Genomic DNA, 19,582 nt, shown 5'->3' on the forward strand with positions numbered 1-19,582 from the left:
CTGTCACTCTCACAACAGTAAATAAAATTCCGATGTATCTCAAACTTGTCTTTTTTTATAGTCACTTCACATTGACATTAAATTACCACTATTGTCATCAAGGGACCTACTATTATTTTTCAAACAAATTTCTAAGGGTGTGATAAATATATAAATTCAACAAAACATAACAATGTCGTATGGAAAACATTGTATGGTGAAGAACTGTGGAAACTGCTGTTTGGGATTCTCGAAATATAAGTTTTTTAAATTTACCGAAGAAAATGGAAACGAAAGTATTGAAACTCGTACAATGTGACTCGGATGTTGATTGATTTTTATTTTCAGTGCTCTGAAGTGGATAGAATTTTGTGGGCGTCAAAACATTAACTTGAGTAAAAGCCACACCACATGCAGTGAACATATTACCCAAGATTATAGAGTTGGGCACTATAATCTTTGCATTTTACTTTAAGTCAATTTAAAGCTTTTCATCCACGTAAGTTGCTGTATGCAGGAAGCATCCCATGCATGAAAGGGCCACCAAAGGAACCACATGCGATGGAGGGCGAGCATTTTGAAACTGATATATCGAATACTGATGGTAAGTCTTCCTAGATATCTGCAATGCATTACTGAATGCATTACTCATTCATCATATATTGAATGCATATCTTTTTCAAATGCAGAAAGCATTCCCTTCATGGAGGGGCCACATCAGATGGAAAGCGAGTAGATTGAGAGTGTTACGACAAATACTGATGGTAAGTCATCCCTTATTCGATATATTGAATTAATTAATCTGGTATCAAATTAGATTACCCTTTTTCAGATATTCTTTTGAGTGTACCTGAAATAAGTTCTCACACTCTGCAGAGTACTTCCAAGTCTTTCCACAGAAGTGATAGAAAGATCAGAAAACTGAAAACAACAATCAACTCCTTGCGATGCAAAATATATATATATATATATTTTGCGTCATTACAAGTAACACTCCTCACTTGACGAATATTTTTGTTGTTCCAAGGTATAAAAGAGTGGTATTTAACTTCATCTAGAACTCTAAGAATATTTATTTGGCAATCTGTAATAGATATATGAAAAGTAAGTTGATATTGAACTTTTGATATGATAAGTATCATCATCATATATCAAGATTTCTGAATTAACTATAAATTTTCTTTCAGTGAATACAGAGAGTACCTAATTTATTGAAATTTTGAAAACAAATCAAAAGAAGTGGCGGATTTTATTCCCAGAAGATAAGCCAGATATACGAAATCATTCAGAGCTTAGCAGCCTAAAAAATACTTTATAATTGGCCTTTTACCTAGGTTAGTCTATAAAATATTGGGAACAAAATATTCCAGGAAAGTATTTCACAAAAGGGTTAGCACAGATGAATTGATGTGTATGCAGAGAAGAGAATAATGACCAACCTGTAATAAAATACTGCTATGGGGATTGTGAAACTGTGGATCCATATGGAATGTGTCTGGTAGACCATTGTTCCTGGCCTTTATTTCTACAGCGTTTGTACAGGTGATAAGAAATGGAATGAATATTTTCTCAAAATGTAAATACATACATAATATTGTGTAATTTAGTTGTATTAAATATTCTTGAAAAGATGCACTGTTTCATTGGAAAGGTGTATTCACTATATGTATATATAAAACAGGAACACTATAGTAGTAGTAATAAACTTTATTGAAACAATGTTTCCAAGGGCTAACAACCTAGGTCTTCCTGCCCAGGAACAGTATAAAAATATAATCGATACAAAATAGAACTAGTAAGAAAAACAGCATAAATATAATGAGTATAAATAAAAATATAACTAGTATAAGTCAGCTCGTCAAAGTGTAGTCGGTTTTTAGTACTAGAGATATAGGGTCGTTTCCCATCTTCCTACTCTATAGACCATATTAGTGAGGTTAGGCGGGAAATTTGAATCGCGATCCATCCGTGGATCTGGTCCCTGAATTCCCTATGCATTTCTTATGGGACTAAAAATGCCGCGTACTTCTCGCCTGTTTATGGATATTTTAGCGGATTTCTTAAGATTTATTTCTGTTGGAATGTGTTCTATGATCCTTTCTTAACAAGTTGAAAACAAAATTCCGTAATAAAATGGTATATTTTTTTAATAATGGATCAATATAAAATTGGTCACCAAGATCCATGGAAGTTTGTCGTAGCTTCATTTCGTTTCTAACCTCTGAAGCTGACATCATTCTTACGCGCAAGCGTAGCATGTCATTTTCTTTGTTACGGTCATAGACAAATAGACATGGACTGTGCCTTCCCCTTATATCTATGCATGAAATACGGTCAAAAAAAGTGACAGAGAGAAACGCACGTCGGGAATGCAGTTGTCTCTTTCTAGAATATTGATTGGTCCACACTCACCTCTATGTGAACAAAAAAGAGAAGGTAAATGCCCGACCATCATTTCTCTCTTTCTATAAAAAAAGCCAATATCATGCTGACATTGCTCAGTCCATGTCTCTATGTCTATGGTTACGGTTCATGATTGACCATTGAACTCTATGGGAACTATGGGAATCTATTCCCATAGAGTTCAATGTGATTGACGCAAAGATATTACACACCAAGATAGAGCATAGTGAGAGAGAAAACGTCCTCGAAATAAGATAGCTATATGTTTATATTCTGATCAAAACCAAAACAATAAACCACATACAGCGATTGGTTGAAAAGACTCGTGTTTTCCGAAGTTATCCGAAGTGATGATCAAAACCAAAACAATAAACCACATACAACGATTGGTTGAAAGAATCGTGTATTCCGAAGCTATCCGAATGATGCTGAATTGTCAAGCAGCGTTGGCAATATTTTTGGAAAAGTATATAATCCCAGGTTTTCGCTTCCGTTCGAGAGGAAATATGACATTATTATTTCAATGTAAAATGTATCGGCTATTGAATAAATGATAATACTGACAATACTAATGCTTGATGAATTCAGGATATGTTCTAAGCCAAGTTACATAATGAAATTATGTTCATAAATTTAATATAAAAAAATAAGGAGATGACGAAGAAAGAAGTTTGGCAACGTTGTTTATTCAACAACCCACTTCGAATGGCCACATGTTTACATATTCTCGAATCTTGAATGATACAAACGTTATTGTTGGACGATTTACGTGAAAACGTTGTTAGACAATAACTAGAAACTGCAAAAATGGTGAATCGCTGTGTGGTGTGCAAAAAAATCAGCAGTAAAAGCAATGGAAATCCAAGCACCGGTAAGTAAACAACAACAAACGATATTTTTCCATAGGCGTAACTTGGGATACCTAGCTTTTTTCATTAGTCTCGTACTGATTTCGTATTGTTTAATTCATCACTAAAGAATTTTTCCTCTCATTAGAATGCCTATTGATAGTGCTCGACAGAAATTATGGATGGACCAGTTAAAACTGAAAATTTCAGAATCTTCCAAATGGGTATATGTTTGCTCTGACCATTTCTGTGACGAAGATTTCATCCTTAAATTTGGAAAAAAATGTTTGAAAACGGAAGCTATTCCATCCAGGATTTCATTGCCTGATCCTTGGTGAGTATTCTGAATATTTTGAATGTATTGAGTGAAATCAATCATTTAAATAATGTTACTATAATAAATCAAGGGATTACACAATTCTTATTGAAGAATCCTAATTTTTTATATTTTATTTCAGTTCAAGTAACACATTAGCGACTTCAGACGAAAGGTATATGACCCAGGACCCATCAGATGTTGGTAAAGTTGGGGAGTCCTCAAAATTGATTGGTTCTGAATTATCAGAAACTTCAGATTTGTCTGCTACCGCAAGTGCTTCAGATTTATCTGCCACATTGACTGCTTCCGATTTATCTGCTACAGACATGTCTGTTGCCTTGGCCGCTTCAGATTTATCAGGCAAAGTGGATTCCTTAGAAGTATTTGATACTGAAAAATTTGCAGCACCACATTCAAAAACGTGAGTGTACCTATTGAATATTATTTTGAATGCATCAGGTGAAAACAATCATTTAAAAAGTGTTTGTCTTGCGATCATTTCCAACCATAATTTATGTTGATATGTTTTCATTTCAGTTCATGTTGCACATCGACTGCTTCAGATGGAAGGAGTGTGACCCAGACTCTCTCAGATATTGGTAGAGTAGAGGAATTTCCAAAACTGAGTGGTCTGAACTATCTAAAACTTCAACAGCTTCAGATTTGTCTGCTACATGCAATGATTGCACCAGTCTGTTGATACCCCTCATCAAAGAAACTACATGTATTTCCTTTATTTTCAAATTTGATAGTATCTGTCCATTGTCATGTTGTCACACTTTCAGAATCCTATTGTTTCGTTTATATATTCTATTTTCCAGATCTATATGTACTAAAAATGATGGATAATTTTTATCTTGTAATAGTGTGGTACTCACCACATTTTCAATTGTGCAAAATGGTTGAAAACAAAATAATACTTGATTCAAGTTCAGCAATGAATTCAGTAATCTAATAAAAGAATTATGCTTTCTAATTAGTCCCTCTTATTATAAATGTTGCATATAAATGTTGAGCTACAGGATTATTGTGATATGTTTTTATAAAGGAATTTTTTGTCAGTATTAAGTTTTCAATCATTTAATAAGAACATTCAATCATTTAAATTTTAAGTATAATTTTGATAGATGCATTAACTATTTTGAGAATTGTCTGAGTCTTGTTATTAATTTATGTCATTGTACTGTAATGTTTTTCTGGATGAAGTTGTATAATAATAATTAAGAATTGTTCTTATAAGATTTTGTTCATTTTTTCTATAGGAATATTTCTTCTATTCCTGTTCGACTACAAAAGCAAATTTTAATGAATTATTGCAATTAATTTCTAAATAAAATGTAGAAAACGAAATTTAAGGCTATATCACATATTATTTTCTACTGAAATACTAGCTATCAACATGAACGAATCTGTATTTTTGGAATTATTGAAAAAATAAATTTTTCCTCACATCAGTGGTTTACCATTTTTTTTTTGAAATCTACATTTATCAAAAAATTTCCCTTGACACAGTAAGCGAACGGCCTAGTGCAAAACCTGAAATAACTTGATGTATGGGCAATGTTATGGATCATACTAAACAAATATTTATTTTTTGGAAGAAACCAATCTTAGTCAGGAAGTTTTTTCACGGAATATGAAGTTTGGATAGACGACAATCATATGTGTGAATATTTCGTTTTGACTCTCGTTAAAACGGAGATATATCGGAAAAACTTCGTGCTTCAGATTGGTAACCCGAATTGATATCCCAGGGTTGAATAGGAGCGGTCTGCAAGCAGTAAAAGAAATTTTTTTACGGAATATCATAACCATTTGTGCGAAAATTTCTTCTAAAACTTCGGAGTTATATCGAAAACAATTCGTGCCTCAGGTCATTTCAGTTCAATTTAACGAGAAATTATATCAAACAATTTTATTTTCCAAACGAATTGATGTAATTATCAAATTCATATACACCCATCATTACTATTCTTCACACCGCTATAATAAAAGATATTACATATTATTATTCACAACTTTTCAACTACGCCACTGGTTTCTGTTTACTATTGCCGCGTTTGTTTGTAAACATTCAGTGTTTACTTTGCGGCAGTGTTGCCAATCGGCGGATTTTTATCCGAATTGCGGATTTTTTTAGCTCTTGCGGATTTTTTTCGGATTTAAAAATATTTCGGATATTTTCGGATTTTTTTCATGTTATACAGTTTCAAAGAATTTCTGAAGGAATTGAATTATTTAAATCAATTATTGAGGCTCTTGCCACTAGATGATTAAATAATTCAAATCAATAGGAGAGGCTTCGTCCACTAGATGTCCCGTTATAATTTATTGGTCGAAATATATCCTGAAATATTCCTATTGGGAACTGGAGAAACCACGTTAAAAAAAATGCCAAGTACACTACTCAAGGAGTGGAGTGAAAATGTGCGTGTAATTTGAAATACGACTTTTTCACGAATAGAATATTTTTTTGTAAAGAATTGTACGATCTGCAAAGTTTCTTGAGGTTAACGAAAATGTGCGAGCTTTGACCTCAAATAAAAAACTGTACAAGCAGGATCGATGGGGATTTTTGAAAAAATATTTGTTTATGTTTAGGTAATGAAATAAATAACGTATTCGGTATTCTAGACCTGGTGCAAAATTCAGTTACCACTTGAGGGCAGCATATTCGCAGCTCAAAAAGGCTAGTGAAAATTGTTTTCACATTGAAACAATTTTTGGAATATTGAGAATAGAAAATTGTGTTATCTGTTTTCTTAATTATTTAATTGTTCGATGAACGAGCGGATTTTTTTCGGATTAAGTTACGAAAGCATCGGATTTTTTCGGATTTTTTGTCAGATATTTCGGATTTTTCCGTAAATTATCATTGGCAACACTGCTTTGCGGACAAAACATTCTATGCATTCAGTATAGGGATGCTCCATCTTGGTGTGTAATATCTTTGGATTGACGTATAGCAGAAATGATCTACGACATACGGATATATTCCGTGTAATAATGTGTTCAATTTTGATTTTAGGACATATAAAAGTATTTTGTGATGTAAAATGTACTTGGAAACAACCTCTAATAATTGCGGCACCCAATTTTGCATGTCTTTATATTAACATTTACTTCGATCGTGACGTCATGAACTAGCCCTTCAACGTCATCATTTTGGACCGCAGATAACCGGAGATAACCATACTCGAGAGCTGGGTTAAACTTCTGGTTATTGAAGTGAGGTTAGAAGTTGTGAAGGTCCATAACCAAGGGCAAAACCATAACCAGCAATAACCGCGGTTATTACATGTTATTCGCTTTAAATCGATTATTTACCGATCATCTGTTGCTTACGTTAATAACGTAAATTAGTATCAAAGAGGAAAGTTCCCATAGACTAATAAATCCTTTATTAGTCTATGAAAGTTCCTCTTTGTTCGTATCTTCCATACGACTAAAATCTGAGCCAGATAGCGCAAGACGTTATTCCATTACCGCATAACGTTATTAGCGTACGTCGGCGTACGTCGCGCTTCTTCCATATCTCTCAATATTTCGTAGATATCTACGCCATAGACAATCTACGCTCTAATTTCAATCTGTGGACTTTGCACTTGGGCTGTGTCGATCAGGGTATTTTCGTAACCCGGGTCGATCGCGACCCACCGGCTCAGGGATCGGGTCAAAAGATTCGATCATTTCGATCACAGAATTCAAATATGCTAAATTAACTCATTTATCGTGTATCAAGCCTGTTCAAATGTGATCGGGCTCAGAAATGAAAAGAGTGGGTTCTAGATTGTGGTCAGAAATGATTTTAACGGGTTTTTTATATATGAAATATATTTACAATTGATATTTTATCAATTATCATACACCTAATTCGATCATTCGATCATAAAACCCGATTTTGTTATATGGCATTGACTCATTCACCGACTATCGAGCCTGTTAAAATTTTATTGAGTTTCGAGTTTAAAGATCGACTCAGGAAATTAATTTTTCTAATTAAAGATGTATTTTTGTGATAGAAGATCGTAATTAAATGGTCTAGCATTTTCGGCCTGAATGTGGCCAAAAATTTCGTCGTCCTAAATCAAGAGGTTTCTGTTATCATTAAATTAGTAGAATTTCATTTCTTCCGAAAAGTTTCTCTTCAATTCCGCTTAATGAGAAATTTCCCAGCTTTTATATTTATATGTACTTGTCCAATTAATCTATCGCTTCCAACTCCATAATTCACAATCGATCCTTACGGGTTCTTTAAGATACAATTCAATCATTCGATCATTTCGATCTTTTCCATCGCGTCGCCTCGCATTCGATCTTTCGATCTCGACTCTGTCAGGCTACAATACCTATTCTTGAATAGACAACCATCGATACGCGATACACCCTACAACCAATGCCAAAATAACCAATCCATCTATAGAGGGAAACTGAAAGTTGCCATCTTTTGTCAAATGAACAATCTATTGAGAAAATAGTCATTTAATGTTGTCAGTCACTTCAGTCAGTCGAATTCTGTAGTAATGCTCGTGTCCAGAAGGCGCAGGCGGCTCGAACTCGAATATGACCGAATGATCGAAATGATTGAGTCATTTCGAGATCAGTGACTCGATCACTCCCGCACGGGTTACGATCGAATCCAAACGATTCGATCGATCGTGATCGACACAGCCCTACTTTGCACCTGTTGATAAGTAGTAACAAACTATCAAGAATCTTTGGTTGTAATTTCTTCAGTTGAGTTGAAAGATTCATCCATCTACTGATATTGACCAAAGTATAAAATTATAATTCAATCATGTCTACGGCTGGAAAGGTGAGAAAAATTATCCGGAGTGTTGTATCAAAGATTAACCTCTTTGGTTGTATGCCCTTACCTATATGAATATTTATTTTAGGTTATCAACTGCAAAGCCGCTATTGCTTGGGGTCCCAAAGAGAATTTAGTGGTAGAAACCATACAAGTGGCTCCTCCAGAGGATCACGAAGTCAGGATAAAGATAAGTTATACAGCTGTTTGCCACACAGATGCTTACACTTTAAGCGGTCAGGATCCTGAAGGAATATTCCCAGTTATTTTGGGCCATGAGGGATCAGGAATAGTTGAGAGTATAGGAAAGGGGGTAGCAAATGTCTCAGTGGGTAAGGAATATTATTTTATGATTTGCTAAGTTTTTTGTAATTATATGTGGTATAATTTGATGTGTTTATGCAGCCTTCAAAATTTAGAATCAGGAGTTTAACAATCAGTAAAGAAATACTGCAAAGTAAGAAAGTGTTTATGCAGAGTAAGAAATTGAGACCCTAGAATAATGATCAAAACCTTTGTCATCTTTAGACTAAGAACCATTATCGAACAATAAAATATCTTATAATAAAATTCTCGTGTCACAGTTTTCGTTGCCATACTCCTCCGAAACGGCTTGACCGATTTTGATGAAATTTTTTGTGCTTATCCGGTATCTATGAGAATCGGCCAACATCTATTTTTCATCCCCCTAAATGTTAGGGGTAGTCCACCCCTAAATTTTTTTTTAAATTTTTTTGGACAAAATTTTTAATTTCTATTTTTTTATGATACAACATACAAAAATACATACAATCCTCAATTTTCACCCTTCTAGGAAATTATTTATATGGCAAAACAACGTTTGCCGGGTCAGCTAGTATCTTATAACAAAGACGAACACCAATCGTGGCATGGTTTTATTGTAGTCTAGTTATTTATGGCTATGTCCATTTGTTCATTCTTGGTAATTACATTCGCTCAACAAGCAGGCCCTATAGTCATAAAAGATTTGGTCTCAGTATGATTAGGCTATAATCCCAATTTAGGAGCAGGAACCTTGTTTGAAGGACCCAGTCCTTAAGATGGATTTTCCTAACTAGAAAAACCACATGCTCCATAAAAATCACAACATTTCAAAGTAATTGCTGAAATATTTCCACAGATTACACTTAACAAAAACAAATTGGCACCTCACTTCCATGTCAAATACCATTAATTTGTTTTACTCTCATGCAGAGTTAATGTGAAAAGGCAATAATGGGGTATTTTCCTAAATTTCAAAATATATATCACCGAAATCCTCATATCTCAAATATATGGAAAAGTATTTTTTTTCAATTTATCAGTTGTATTTAGCCTGTTTTTAATTACGGAAATTCACATCGCGGAGGCATTCTCCCAGAAACATTCTACGTCACTTTTACAATCCGGCATCGTTGGAACACTCATCAATGTTTCTCATCAAATTTTCTGATCTCCATATATTATTGCGTCTATGGTTGTGTATTGCCATCAATGACTCTCATCAATGTTTTCTGATCTCCATAGACTTGATAATATATTATTGAGTCTATGGTTGTTTATTGTCAGTTAATATTCGATCTTCCTTGGGCTGTTATTGTTGATGAAAGAAGGCATTGCTGATATATTTTATAGGTTCCTAAAGTCATCAATATGAAAAATTTTACAGGTGGTAAATTTTCACTGCTTGCTTTTGAAAAATTCGACTCCATTTCCACAAGTTATAACAATCTGACAAGAACGTTTAAAACAATGTCAGAAACTGTCATCGGTTTCAGGAAGATATAATTCTGTATCTTGGAACATAAATACATAAATGCATTTATGTTCCAAGTTCTATATCCTCTTGATCAGTTCCGATGTTGTCGAATTCACAAAAATTACTAGACTCTAGTAAAGGCATTCTACGTCACAAGCTCTCACATATTTTTTTTCAAAGGCTATATTTTTTTTCCTACTGAATTTTGAGTGGAACCTTTTATGTGGTGACTAACCAATGGAAAATGGTTTCCAAAAATAATTTTTAATTCTTTTTTTGAGTTTTAGGAAAATACCCCATTGGTTAGAAAAAAATCTAGTTGATGAATATTCACTTTTAATATAAGGAATTTTGAAGATCCAAACAGGACAGAATAATTTTTTAACTTTTATTAATTCATTTCTTATTTGTACTAAAGGATGCTCTTCTTACGCCCCTTTTAAACTATATTAATATAGAATAATAGAATACTGAGTTCTAGATTCAGAATAGCTACCGAATGTATGGAATTTACTTTTATGAATATTCTTTTTGCACGAGTGTGAAAACAGCAACGCTTTCTGCCAGCAACGGTTTCTTACGGGTGCACCGTAACTTATGTCAGGCCGTAGGAAGGACACAAATAAACATAGTAACATAGTCATTTTTCAAAGTTGAGTTGAGGGTGGCTCGATTAAATTCAAAAGCGGCTTTGATTTGCTTTTATACGTTATATGTGATACAAACAATTGATAATTATGAATGGAATCGATTGTCGGGCCGTAGGAACGCTAGAAATGAACTTTGAAAATTTCCACAGGTGACATTAGGGTATGTCGATGAGAAGCAAAAACGGCTTTGTCACGTAACGGGATTTGCTTTTATATGTTATATGTGATACAAACAATTGAAAATTAGGAATGGAATCGATTGTCGGGCCGTAGGAACGCTAGAAATGAACTTTGAAAATTTCCACAGGTGACATAAGGGTATGTCGATAAAAAGCGAAAACGGCTTTGTCACGTAACGGGATTTGCTATTATATGTTATATGTGATACAAACAAATTGATAATTATGAATGGAATCGATTGTCGGGTCGTAGGAACGCTAGAAATGAACTTTGAAAATTTCCACAGGTGACAAAAGGGTATGTCGATAAAATGCAAAAACGGCTTTGTCACATGATGAAACTACTTTGAATATGTTAATTATCATTGAAACAATTGATAATTATGAATGGAATCGATTGTCGGGCCGTAGAAACGCTAGAAATGAACTTTGAAAATTTCCACAGGTGACATAAGGGTATGTCGATAAAAAGCAAAAGCGGCTTTGTCACGTAACGGGATTTGCTTTTATACGTTATATGTGATACAAACAATTGAAAATTATAAGATTAATCGACTTACCTTAAGGAAGATTAATCCTAATTTTCCGAGCTTGTCCGAAGATATAATTATCACATTGTAGTTTCTTGAAACTTACTCGTTGTCAGCACGAAGTTTAAAAATCCAATAAAAAGTTAGGATACCTGATTCACCGCTTCTTATCTCCCTGAACCATATGTATCTCATTCATTGAGTGCGAGTGGAGAAACAAAAAACAAAAAATTGACCGCATTTGGGTAGTATAGGGTGGGTAGGGTAATTATATCTTCGGACAAGCTCGGAAAATTAGGATTAATCTTCCTTAAGGTAAGTCGATTAATCTTATAATTTTCCTTCGCTTGTCCTTGATATAATTATCACATTGTAGATGTTCAGAGTACCTAGTGGTCGATTTTTTTTTTTTTTTTTTTTTAATTCCATTTTATTAATTCCATTTGGTGATTCTGACCATTACAGAAACATTATATGAAAGAGTTAGGTATACTATACCAAATTTTATTAATGATAATCGAGATAATATATAATGATCTAGATTATATTACAAATCATATTTCAACTGATATATAACAACAATAATAATGTTTATTCCATAATTAATATACAGTTCCATTGAAGTACAATTCAACTCAGAAATGCCAAACAGAAAACAAAATATTATAAGTAGGTATATAAGGTATCTAGTATCTGGTAATAGTAGTGGTAACGACAAACTCAAGACTCAAGGACCTACTCAGCATTTTACTATAGCCTTAGCGAATGTGTCACTGGAATCTTTTACTGGTCTATTATAAAATTTGAAGAATGTGTGGGAGGATGATGTCCATCCCGCCGTATTTCTGATTTGCTCTATGTTTACGCCTGCTCTAAACGCAGCAGAAGTTGATGAGTGGCGAGTACTATGGGCTGAAAACATTGAAATATCTACACCACCTATGTGTAGTGTTTTCTTTATCCAACGACTGATTGTCTGCGAAGAGGCCGCGTGAATTGGTTTTTTATGGGTGAGAATCAGATTCTGTTCTCCTTTTCGTTGGGATGATGATTTTTCAATATAAAATTCAATTGTGGATGCCACACACAGCTCCGGTTTTTTCTCGAAATATGGGAAAATGAGTAAGGGTTGACATCTTCCACGTGCGGATGTTTTTACTCTATCAGGAATTCTAATTTCAATTTTTTCTCTTAACACTTTGATATTTTCGATTTTTATTAACGCCAATGTTTGTACCCTACATGCAGACGTGAGAGCCATGAGAGTTACGAGCTTATAAGTGAGATTCTCCATACTCAGAGTTTCTAAAGGATACCATTTTCCCAATTGTTCCAAAATAGGATCCGGATGCCAAGTGGATGCATATTTAGGTTTTCGTGGGCGAATATTGGATATTCCTTTCAAAAATCTAATTATAACTTTTTCGTCTACAGAACTCATAGGACTAAAAATTAAATTCAAGGCCGATCTGTACGAGTTAATGACAGAGAAGGAATGTCCATTATTCAATACATCTGTTAAGAAATTCAAATAATGTTCTAGGTTGTAGACTAGTGGATCCTGATTATTCATTATTGAGAACTCCCAATATTTTTTAAAACAAGCTGTATATTGTTTCAGGGTTCCTTTGGAAATTGATGCAGTTATGACTTCAATTGCGGCCTCTGGTACACCTTTTTTCAATAGAGACCGCCGTATAATCTCCCTGCCACCAGGGAAATTTCTCTGTGGAGCGGATGACTCTCCCTAAAAGGAGAAATAAGTAAATATTTTTCAGGTTTGAATACTATGGGGCTTTTTGTCAGGATTCTATTGAAAACTGGGTACCATGGCTGTGATGGCCAGTTAGGAACAACAACTATTCCTAAAGCTTTTTCCAGTATTATTTTCTCCAATATTTTTGTTATGATAGAAAAAGGGGGAAAAGCATAAAAATAAAATTTTGACCAATTTACTGTGAACGCATCAATATGAAGAGACTCTGGGTCTGGAAACCATGAAATAAATTTGTCACATTTTTTGTTAGTTCTAGTTGCAAACAAATCTATCTCGGGTATTCCAAATGTTTTTGTAATTTGTTTAAAGGCTCTGTTATTCAGCTCATATTCTATGTCAATAGACAGTGATCTAGATTCCACATCTGCCTCTACGTTATCAGATGAGGCAATGTAACTGGCAAATACTGAAATATTTCTTTTTTCACACCACTGCCATAGTTCTGCAGTTGCTTCATTTAACTTTGGATATTTAATGCTACCACCTTTGTTTATACAGGAAATAGCTGTTTGATTGTCTACTCTTAATAGAATATGAATATTTTCTTTATTCTTTGCTAGCGACTGTAAAGCGTACTGAGCAGCTTTTATTTCTAAAAAGTTTATGTGCATTTTTTGCTCCTTTTCATTCCAAAACCCATGACATCTACACCCTTCACAAAATCCGCCCCAACCTGTTAATGAGGCATCCGATTTTATCTCAAGGGAAAAATTTTTGGGTTTTATATTTTGTCCTAGTCCTATGTTAACAAACCACCATTCTAATTCATTTGATAATGATTTTGGAACAGTCATCCGTATATTGTAATTATTATGGTTTCCCTTAAGTGCAATGTATTTCTCTCTTTCAAAAGGTTTTAAATGAGTGAAGCCGTATTTCGTAGCAGGACAAGAAGATACTAATTTACCAATTAATACTGAAAATTTTCTTATTGAACACCTTTTTTTCATTTTGAAAGAATATATAAGTTTCTTAATGGCTTTGATTTTTTCTAGTGGAAGTGAAATTGTCATGTCAATTGTATTATAATTGAAGCCTAAGAATTTCAATCTTTGTGTGGGATAGAGGGTGCTTTTCTGTAGATTTATAATGAAGCCTAAACTATTTAGTTCATTCAAGATTAGTGTAGTATTTCTTTTACATTCCAGCTCCGTACTTCCTATTATAAGAATATCATCTAAATAAAAAACAGTAATTATTCCTCTGAGTCTCAGTTTCTTTGCTACAGGTCTCAAAAGTTTGGTAAATATAAAAGGTGCCACATTGAGACCAAATGGTAAGCAATTGAATTGATAAATTGAATTTTCGAAACTAAATCTCAAATATTTTTTATATTTGGATCTAATTGGAACCAAAAAATATGCATCTTTCAGATCAATATTTGAGAGGTAACAACCCTGACTTAGAAGCTTCAAAACCGTTCTATAGTCCTCTAATTTGAAATGGGGCGCTTCAATATAAGTGTTGAGTTTTTTTAAATTTAATATAAATCTATTTGAACCATCTGGTTTCTTTACAAGAAAGTATGAAGACAGAAATTGATCTCTACAAGGCTTACATTTTTCAACTGCGCCTATTTTCATTAATTCCTCAATAGATTTTTTATATTCTTCCAACCTATTTTCTGGTATTTCAACAGAGGGTACAGAATATTGTATGGGCTTAGAATTAAAGGGAATACTTATTCCTTCAAACCAATTCAAGACCACTCGGTCATTCGTGATGGATTTCCAATAATTATAAAATTTGTTTAGACGGCCAGCATAATGTCTTACCGTTTGCTCTGAATCTATTGTTGTCTGTTGTGTTTCCTCTCCTTCGTGAATGTCCTGTATCGAGTAAGCGGTTTCTTCTCCTCCCTCCTTTGGTTTTTCATTCTGCCTTTGTATTTGGGACGCTGGTAGTTTAAATGTCTTGAATGATGAGTTCCAGAAGAGCCTGGTAGATTAATCGGTTGCCAAGTAGTTTTCTTGAATTCGGAACTTGCTTTTCTCATAGCTTGTTCATTTTTTACGGCCTCTGCGAAATTTTTTGTGAATAGAAATTCTTCTATGTTCATGGTTTTGGCCACCTTTCGGCAGTCCTGGTTCAAATAGGGAATAATTTTGTATTTTCGGTGAGCTGAAATGGCGTAATGGATGTTGCAGAATAACTGACAGGCATCAGCTAGAGTTTTTATATTTTCAGCTTGCTCCTCAACAGAAATCATGGTTTCTATGACTGTACCTACAGCCGTCAGTCCATGAGCTAATTGTTTTTGTAAGGCTATCAGAAAATGATCATTTTCATTAGCTGACTTAGGTAGACATGGCAGAATCTCCTTATTGACCAGAGGGGGGATCAACATTTTACAGTTCACGGGAAGTTTATATTTTGCCATTAATTCTTCACGTTGGGTTTTGTCGAATCCTTTTTGAAGATACGTATTCCAGCGCACTATTATTTCTTCATGGAGAGATTTTCCCATTTCATCCTCATCATTGGGTTTTGAACCTAGGACACTAAAATCTTGTGTTGGTGTTGGTGCCTCAATTTCCATATCGTCCTTCTATGACTCGTTGTCTGATGATTCTGCAATTAAATCAATTCTAGGCTTTATATGTATATATCACTCGTAAGTCTGTTTTCTACAGGATTTCCATGTTTCAATAATTATTCGATATGTTGTAGGTGATCCTCCACCCGGAGGCCAACTCACGTTAAATGATTAGCGATCCTTCACACGAAGGTCGACTTGTTATTGTTTTTGAAGAAATCACTCGATTTCTTTTCAAACGACAACTCGCAAGTACATATTCCATTCAACTTTCATTCGAAAGCTGCCTATCTTATAATAATTATTTCAATATATTATTGTGATATGCTGTGATCCTTCGACCGAAGGCCAACATTCGTTGAAGAAGAAATCACTCGATTTCCTTTTCAAATATAATGTCAAAATAACGCTCGTTATTATTGACCGATAGACAGTTACTGTGATAAATAATTAATTAATCTCCAATCAGAGAATGGTTCTTAATTCCTATCATCGAGAATTCTGTTTATTCCACATTATTTATTTATTTATTTTTTTTTTGCTTTTATGTAAAACCTACCTGAATCTGAAGATTCCTCTTTGGAATATGTGTGGTCCGATTCGCTCGATTCACTCGATTGAATTTTCCTGATTTGTTCTTCCATTTGTTTCAATTTCTTCTTCAGTTTCCTCATTTGGGCGACCTTTTTTCGATGAGATGAATGAGCTCTTTTTAGCATTTTGACTTCACTTTCAATCCACAATCCAATATTCACTTGAAATTATTTTATTTTCTTTCGATGTTAACCGACACGAGCACGAAACAAGAATGAGATACATATGGTTCAGGGAGATAAGAAGCGGTGAATCAGGTATCCTAACTTTTTATTGGATTTTTAAACTTCGTGCTGACAACGAGTAAGTTTCAAGAAACTACAATGTGATAATTATATCAAGGACAAGCGAAGGAAAATTATGAATGGAATCGATTGTCGGGCCGTAGGAACGCTAGAAATGAACTTTGAAAATTTCCACAGGTGACATTAGGGTATGTCGATAAAAAGCAAAAACGGCTTTGTCACGTAACGGGATTTGCTTTTATATGTTATATGTGATACAAACAATTGATAATTAGGAATGGAATCGATTGTTTGGCCGTAGGAACGCTAGAAATGAACTTTGAAAATTTCCACAGGTACATAAGGGTATGTCGATAAAAAGCAAAAACGGCTTTGTCACGTAACGGGATTTGCTTTTATATGTTATATGTGATACAAATTGCTGAAGCTAGAAATGTTTTTCAGCAAGCATTCGTTTATTTTGGTTCTATGATAATTATATATTTTATTAGAAATCAAAATACATAGGGCTTGTCAATAAGAAAAAAGGTGTCAATCAATTTGTCAATAATAATATTGTAAAAGCTTTATTCTGAATAAAATCTACTTCAACATGGTAGCAGAGCGTGTTTGAGAAACAAAATAAAAGTAAAGCTATAAATTGCAAAAGAGTTAAACTGTGAAAATGGATGCAAGTAAAGTACAAATTGGTTTGCTTGAGGGAAAGTCAAACTGGTCAACCTGGAAATATAAATTGTGCATTTTGTTAAGAGAAATTAAAGGTGGTTTAGAAGTTTTCGAAGGAAAATTGGAAGCCCCTAAATCCTTACCAGAAGATCCTACAAATGATGACAAACAGAGGTATGAGAAAGACTGCTCTGGTTTCAATCAGGCCGTTACTAATGCTCTATTAGTTCTAACTCTAAACATGACACAAGAAACTTTAGAAAAAAGTAATGCGTTTCACATCTGCTAGAGAAATTTGGCTGGAATTGCATAGACTTTATGATGGCAATGTTGAGGACAAAACATATGACCTGTGCATGCAATTCTTTAGCTATGAAAGACAAGCAGATGATAAATAAATAAATAAATAAATAAATGACGTCTTTATTAGAAACCTATAAAAAAAAAATACATACTCTCATGACCAAGTCAGCAAAGGCGAAGTCTAGCATAATTGTATTCAAACTCAACCTCCTACTGACCAGCAATGAGCTAATGTAAAACAATGGATCTAAAATAACACCAAGTCAGCACATGAGTAAATCAAATGAAATACACCCGGTGAGCACCCGAATCTCACAACATGTAGCACAGATATAGCTTATAAATATTGGGATCACAAATATTATTGCCCACACAGTATATACCCTTTAATCTTAAACTTGAACTTATTTATGTTCAACAACTTGAAATCACTTGGAAGGGAATTATAAAATTTGATGGATTGAAAAATGAAACTTCTTTGGAATAAGGCTGTTCTATGTCTTGGTAGCACGAATCTATCTTGAAATCTTGTAAGTCTCGAGTGAATGTTACTATGACGAACGAATTTCTTCTTAAGGAATGGTGGAGCGTCAGCATCAAAAATAAGTTTATGCATGAAGGAACCCAAATGATAATTTCTTCTCGACTCCATAAAGAGGACATCATCCTCCCTGATTTTATAAGTGACAGGATCATACTTTCTTATACCATGTACCAACCTATAACACGCTTTCTGCATTTTCTGAATCCTTTCCTGATTAATCTTAGTCAAACACGGCCCATAGATGAAATCACAATATGTAAACTGGGATAAGACAAGAGATTCGCAAAGAGTTTTCTTGGTCTTCACATCAAGTATATGCCGGTTGGGGTAAATAAGTCTCAGGTTGGAATATGCCCTCGAAATCAGTGTTTTTAGATGTTCGGAGAAGCGAAAATCAGTATCCAGGAGCAAACCCAAATCTCTAGAAACATCTGTGAATACCAGGCTATCATTATTAAGTTTGATGGTCATATTAGAAACAAACACCTAAGCCAAACCTCGTATGTATGGGATCGAGACAAGTAAACCCCGACTCAAAGATTAAGGGAGCACTAAGAAGAAAATGGTTATATATTGGGAAGATTTATGGGCCCCATGTGACTGAAAATGATGTGAAGGACTTCCTCAGAAATTCCACAAATACTGACGATTTCGAAGTGAGAAAACTTCCCACCAAGGGCAATAATTCTGCGTTTAGTGTAGGCGTACCATCGGACACATTATTTTTGCAATTATCAAACCCAGAACTGTGGCCGAGCAGTGTAGTCTTGAGAGAGTTCAACTTTAGGAATTTTTTTCGGAAAAACCCGACTCCACCTGCGGTCATGAAATAGTAAATAGACTGAAAAATAGTAAATCTTTCAGACTCCTCCATCAGAATATTCAGTCCATAGCAACTTCATTCTTGGGACTCGAGACAACATTATCTATCCATGGAATAGACATTTTATGTATAACTGAGCACTGGAAGACCGAAGAAGAACTTGAGATGTACACACCTCAAAGTTATTTCCTGGCATCTGCGCTCTGCCGAGAGAAGGGTCGACATGGTGGATGTGCCATATTTTCCAGACAGGGTATGAAATGTATAGATAGAGTAGACTTCAAAAATTTAAATGTGAATGGCTCGTTTGAATGCTGCGCAAGCCAGATCATAATTGGCTCTGATAAGTACATAATTATCTGCATTTATCGTCCTAATACTCCACCTCTGAGTAATATTGATATCTTTTTTGAAAAACTGATGATTCTACTTGATAAATGTTCGACATATAAGTTCATTATTGCTGGAGATTTCAACATCGATTTATTGACTGCTTCAAGCGAATCCAAAATGTTTCAAGCAATCCTAGAGTCATATAATCTGAAGGTTTCAATTATGGAACCCACCAGGAAGACCTTGAACAGCTCAACTTGCCTAGATAACATCATATCAAATGT

General features: G+C 34.3%; 3 protein-coding genes across 3 annotated transcripts in view; 2 read left to right on the forward strand and 1 right to left on the reverse strand.

The window, feature by feature from the left end:
* Positions 1–3,221: 3,221 nt before the first annotated feature.
* Positions 3,222–5,003, forward strand: LOC123308041 (THAP domain-containing protein 5-like). Its single transcript, XM_044890568.1, has 3 exons — positions 3,222–3,564; positions 3,689–3,970; positions 4,087–5,003. Exons 1-3 carry the CDS (start codon positions 3,380–3,382, stop codon positions 4,247–4,249), a joined length of 630 nt encoding a protein of 209 aa, XP_044746503.1. The 5' UTR covers positions 3,222–3,379; the 3' UTR covers positions 4,250–5,003.
* A 3,253-nt stretch (positions 5,004–8,256) lies between these two features.
* Positions 8,257–19,582, forward strand: part of LOC123307937 (alcohol dehydrogenase class-3) — a 92,293-nt gene continuing 80,967 nt past the window's right edge. The window contains exons 1-2 of the mRNA XM_044890443.1: positions 8,257–8,365; positions 8,448–8,691. Coding sequence (XP_044746378.1) covers positions 8,348–8,365; positions 8,448–8,691 — 262 coding nt within the window. The 5' untranslated portion in view covers positions 8,257–8,347. The remainder of the gene's footprint in view (positions 8,366–8,447; positions 8,692–19,582) is intronic.
* On the reverse strand, positions 13,074–15,797 carry LOC123307995. Its single transcript, XM_044890515.1, has 2 exons — positions 15,030–15,797; positions 13,074–13,224 (listed from the first exon to the last, which is right to left on the reverse strand). The coding sequence occupies exon 1, from the start codon at positions 15,791–15,793 to the stop codon at positions 15,044–15,046; it is 750 nt and encodes a 249-aa protein (XP_044746450.1). The 5' UTR covers positions 15,794–15,797; the 3' UTR covers positions 13,074–13,224; positions 15,030–15,043.

This window comes from Coccinella septempunctata, chromosome 1 (assembly GCF_907165205.1).
Source record: "Coccinella septempunctata chromosome 1, icCocSept1.1, whole genome shotgun sequence".
Classification (NCBI taxonomy): Eukaryota; Metazoa; Arthropoda; class Insecta; order Coleoptera; family Coccinellidae; genus Coccinella; species Coccinella septempunctata.

What these genes read in the sequence shown, in the direction of transcription:
- LOC123307995 (XM_044890515.1), bottom strand. Translation starts at nt 15,793, where the DNA reads ATGGAAATTGAGGCACCAACACCAACACAAGATTTTAGTGTCCTAGGT.
- LOC123308041 (XM_044890568.1), top strand. Translation starts at nt 3,380, where the DNA reads ATGCCTATTGATAGTGCTCGACAGAAATTATGGATGGACCAGTTAAAA. An exon ending in ATTTCATTGCCTGATCCTTG is followed by an intron (nt 3,565 to 3,688) that starts GTGAGTATTCTG and finishes ATTTTATTTCAG; the next exon opens with TTCAAGTAACACATTAGCGA. An exon ending in GCAGCACCACATTCAAAAAC is followed by an intron (nt 3,971 to 4,086) that starts GTGAGTGTACCT and finishes TTTTCATTTCAG; the next exon opens with TTCATGTTGCACATCGACTG.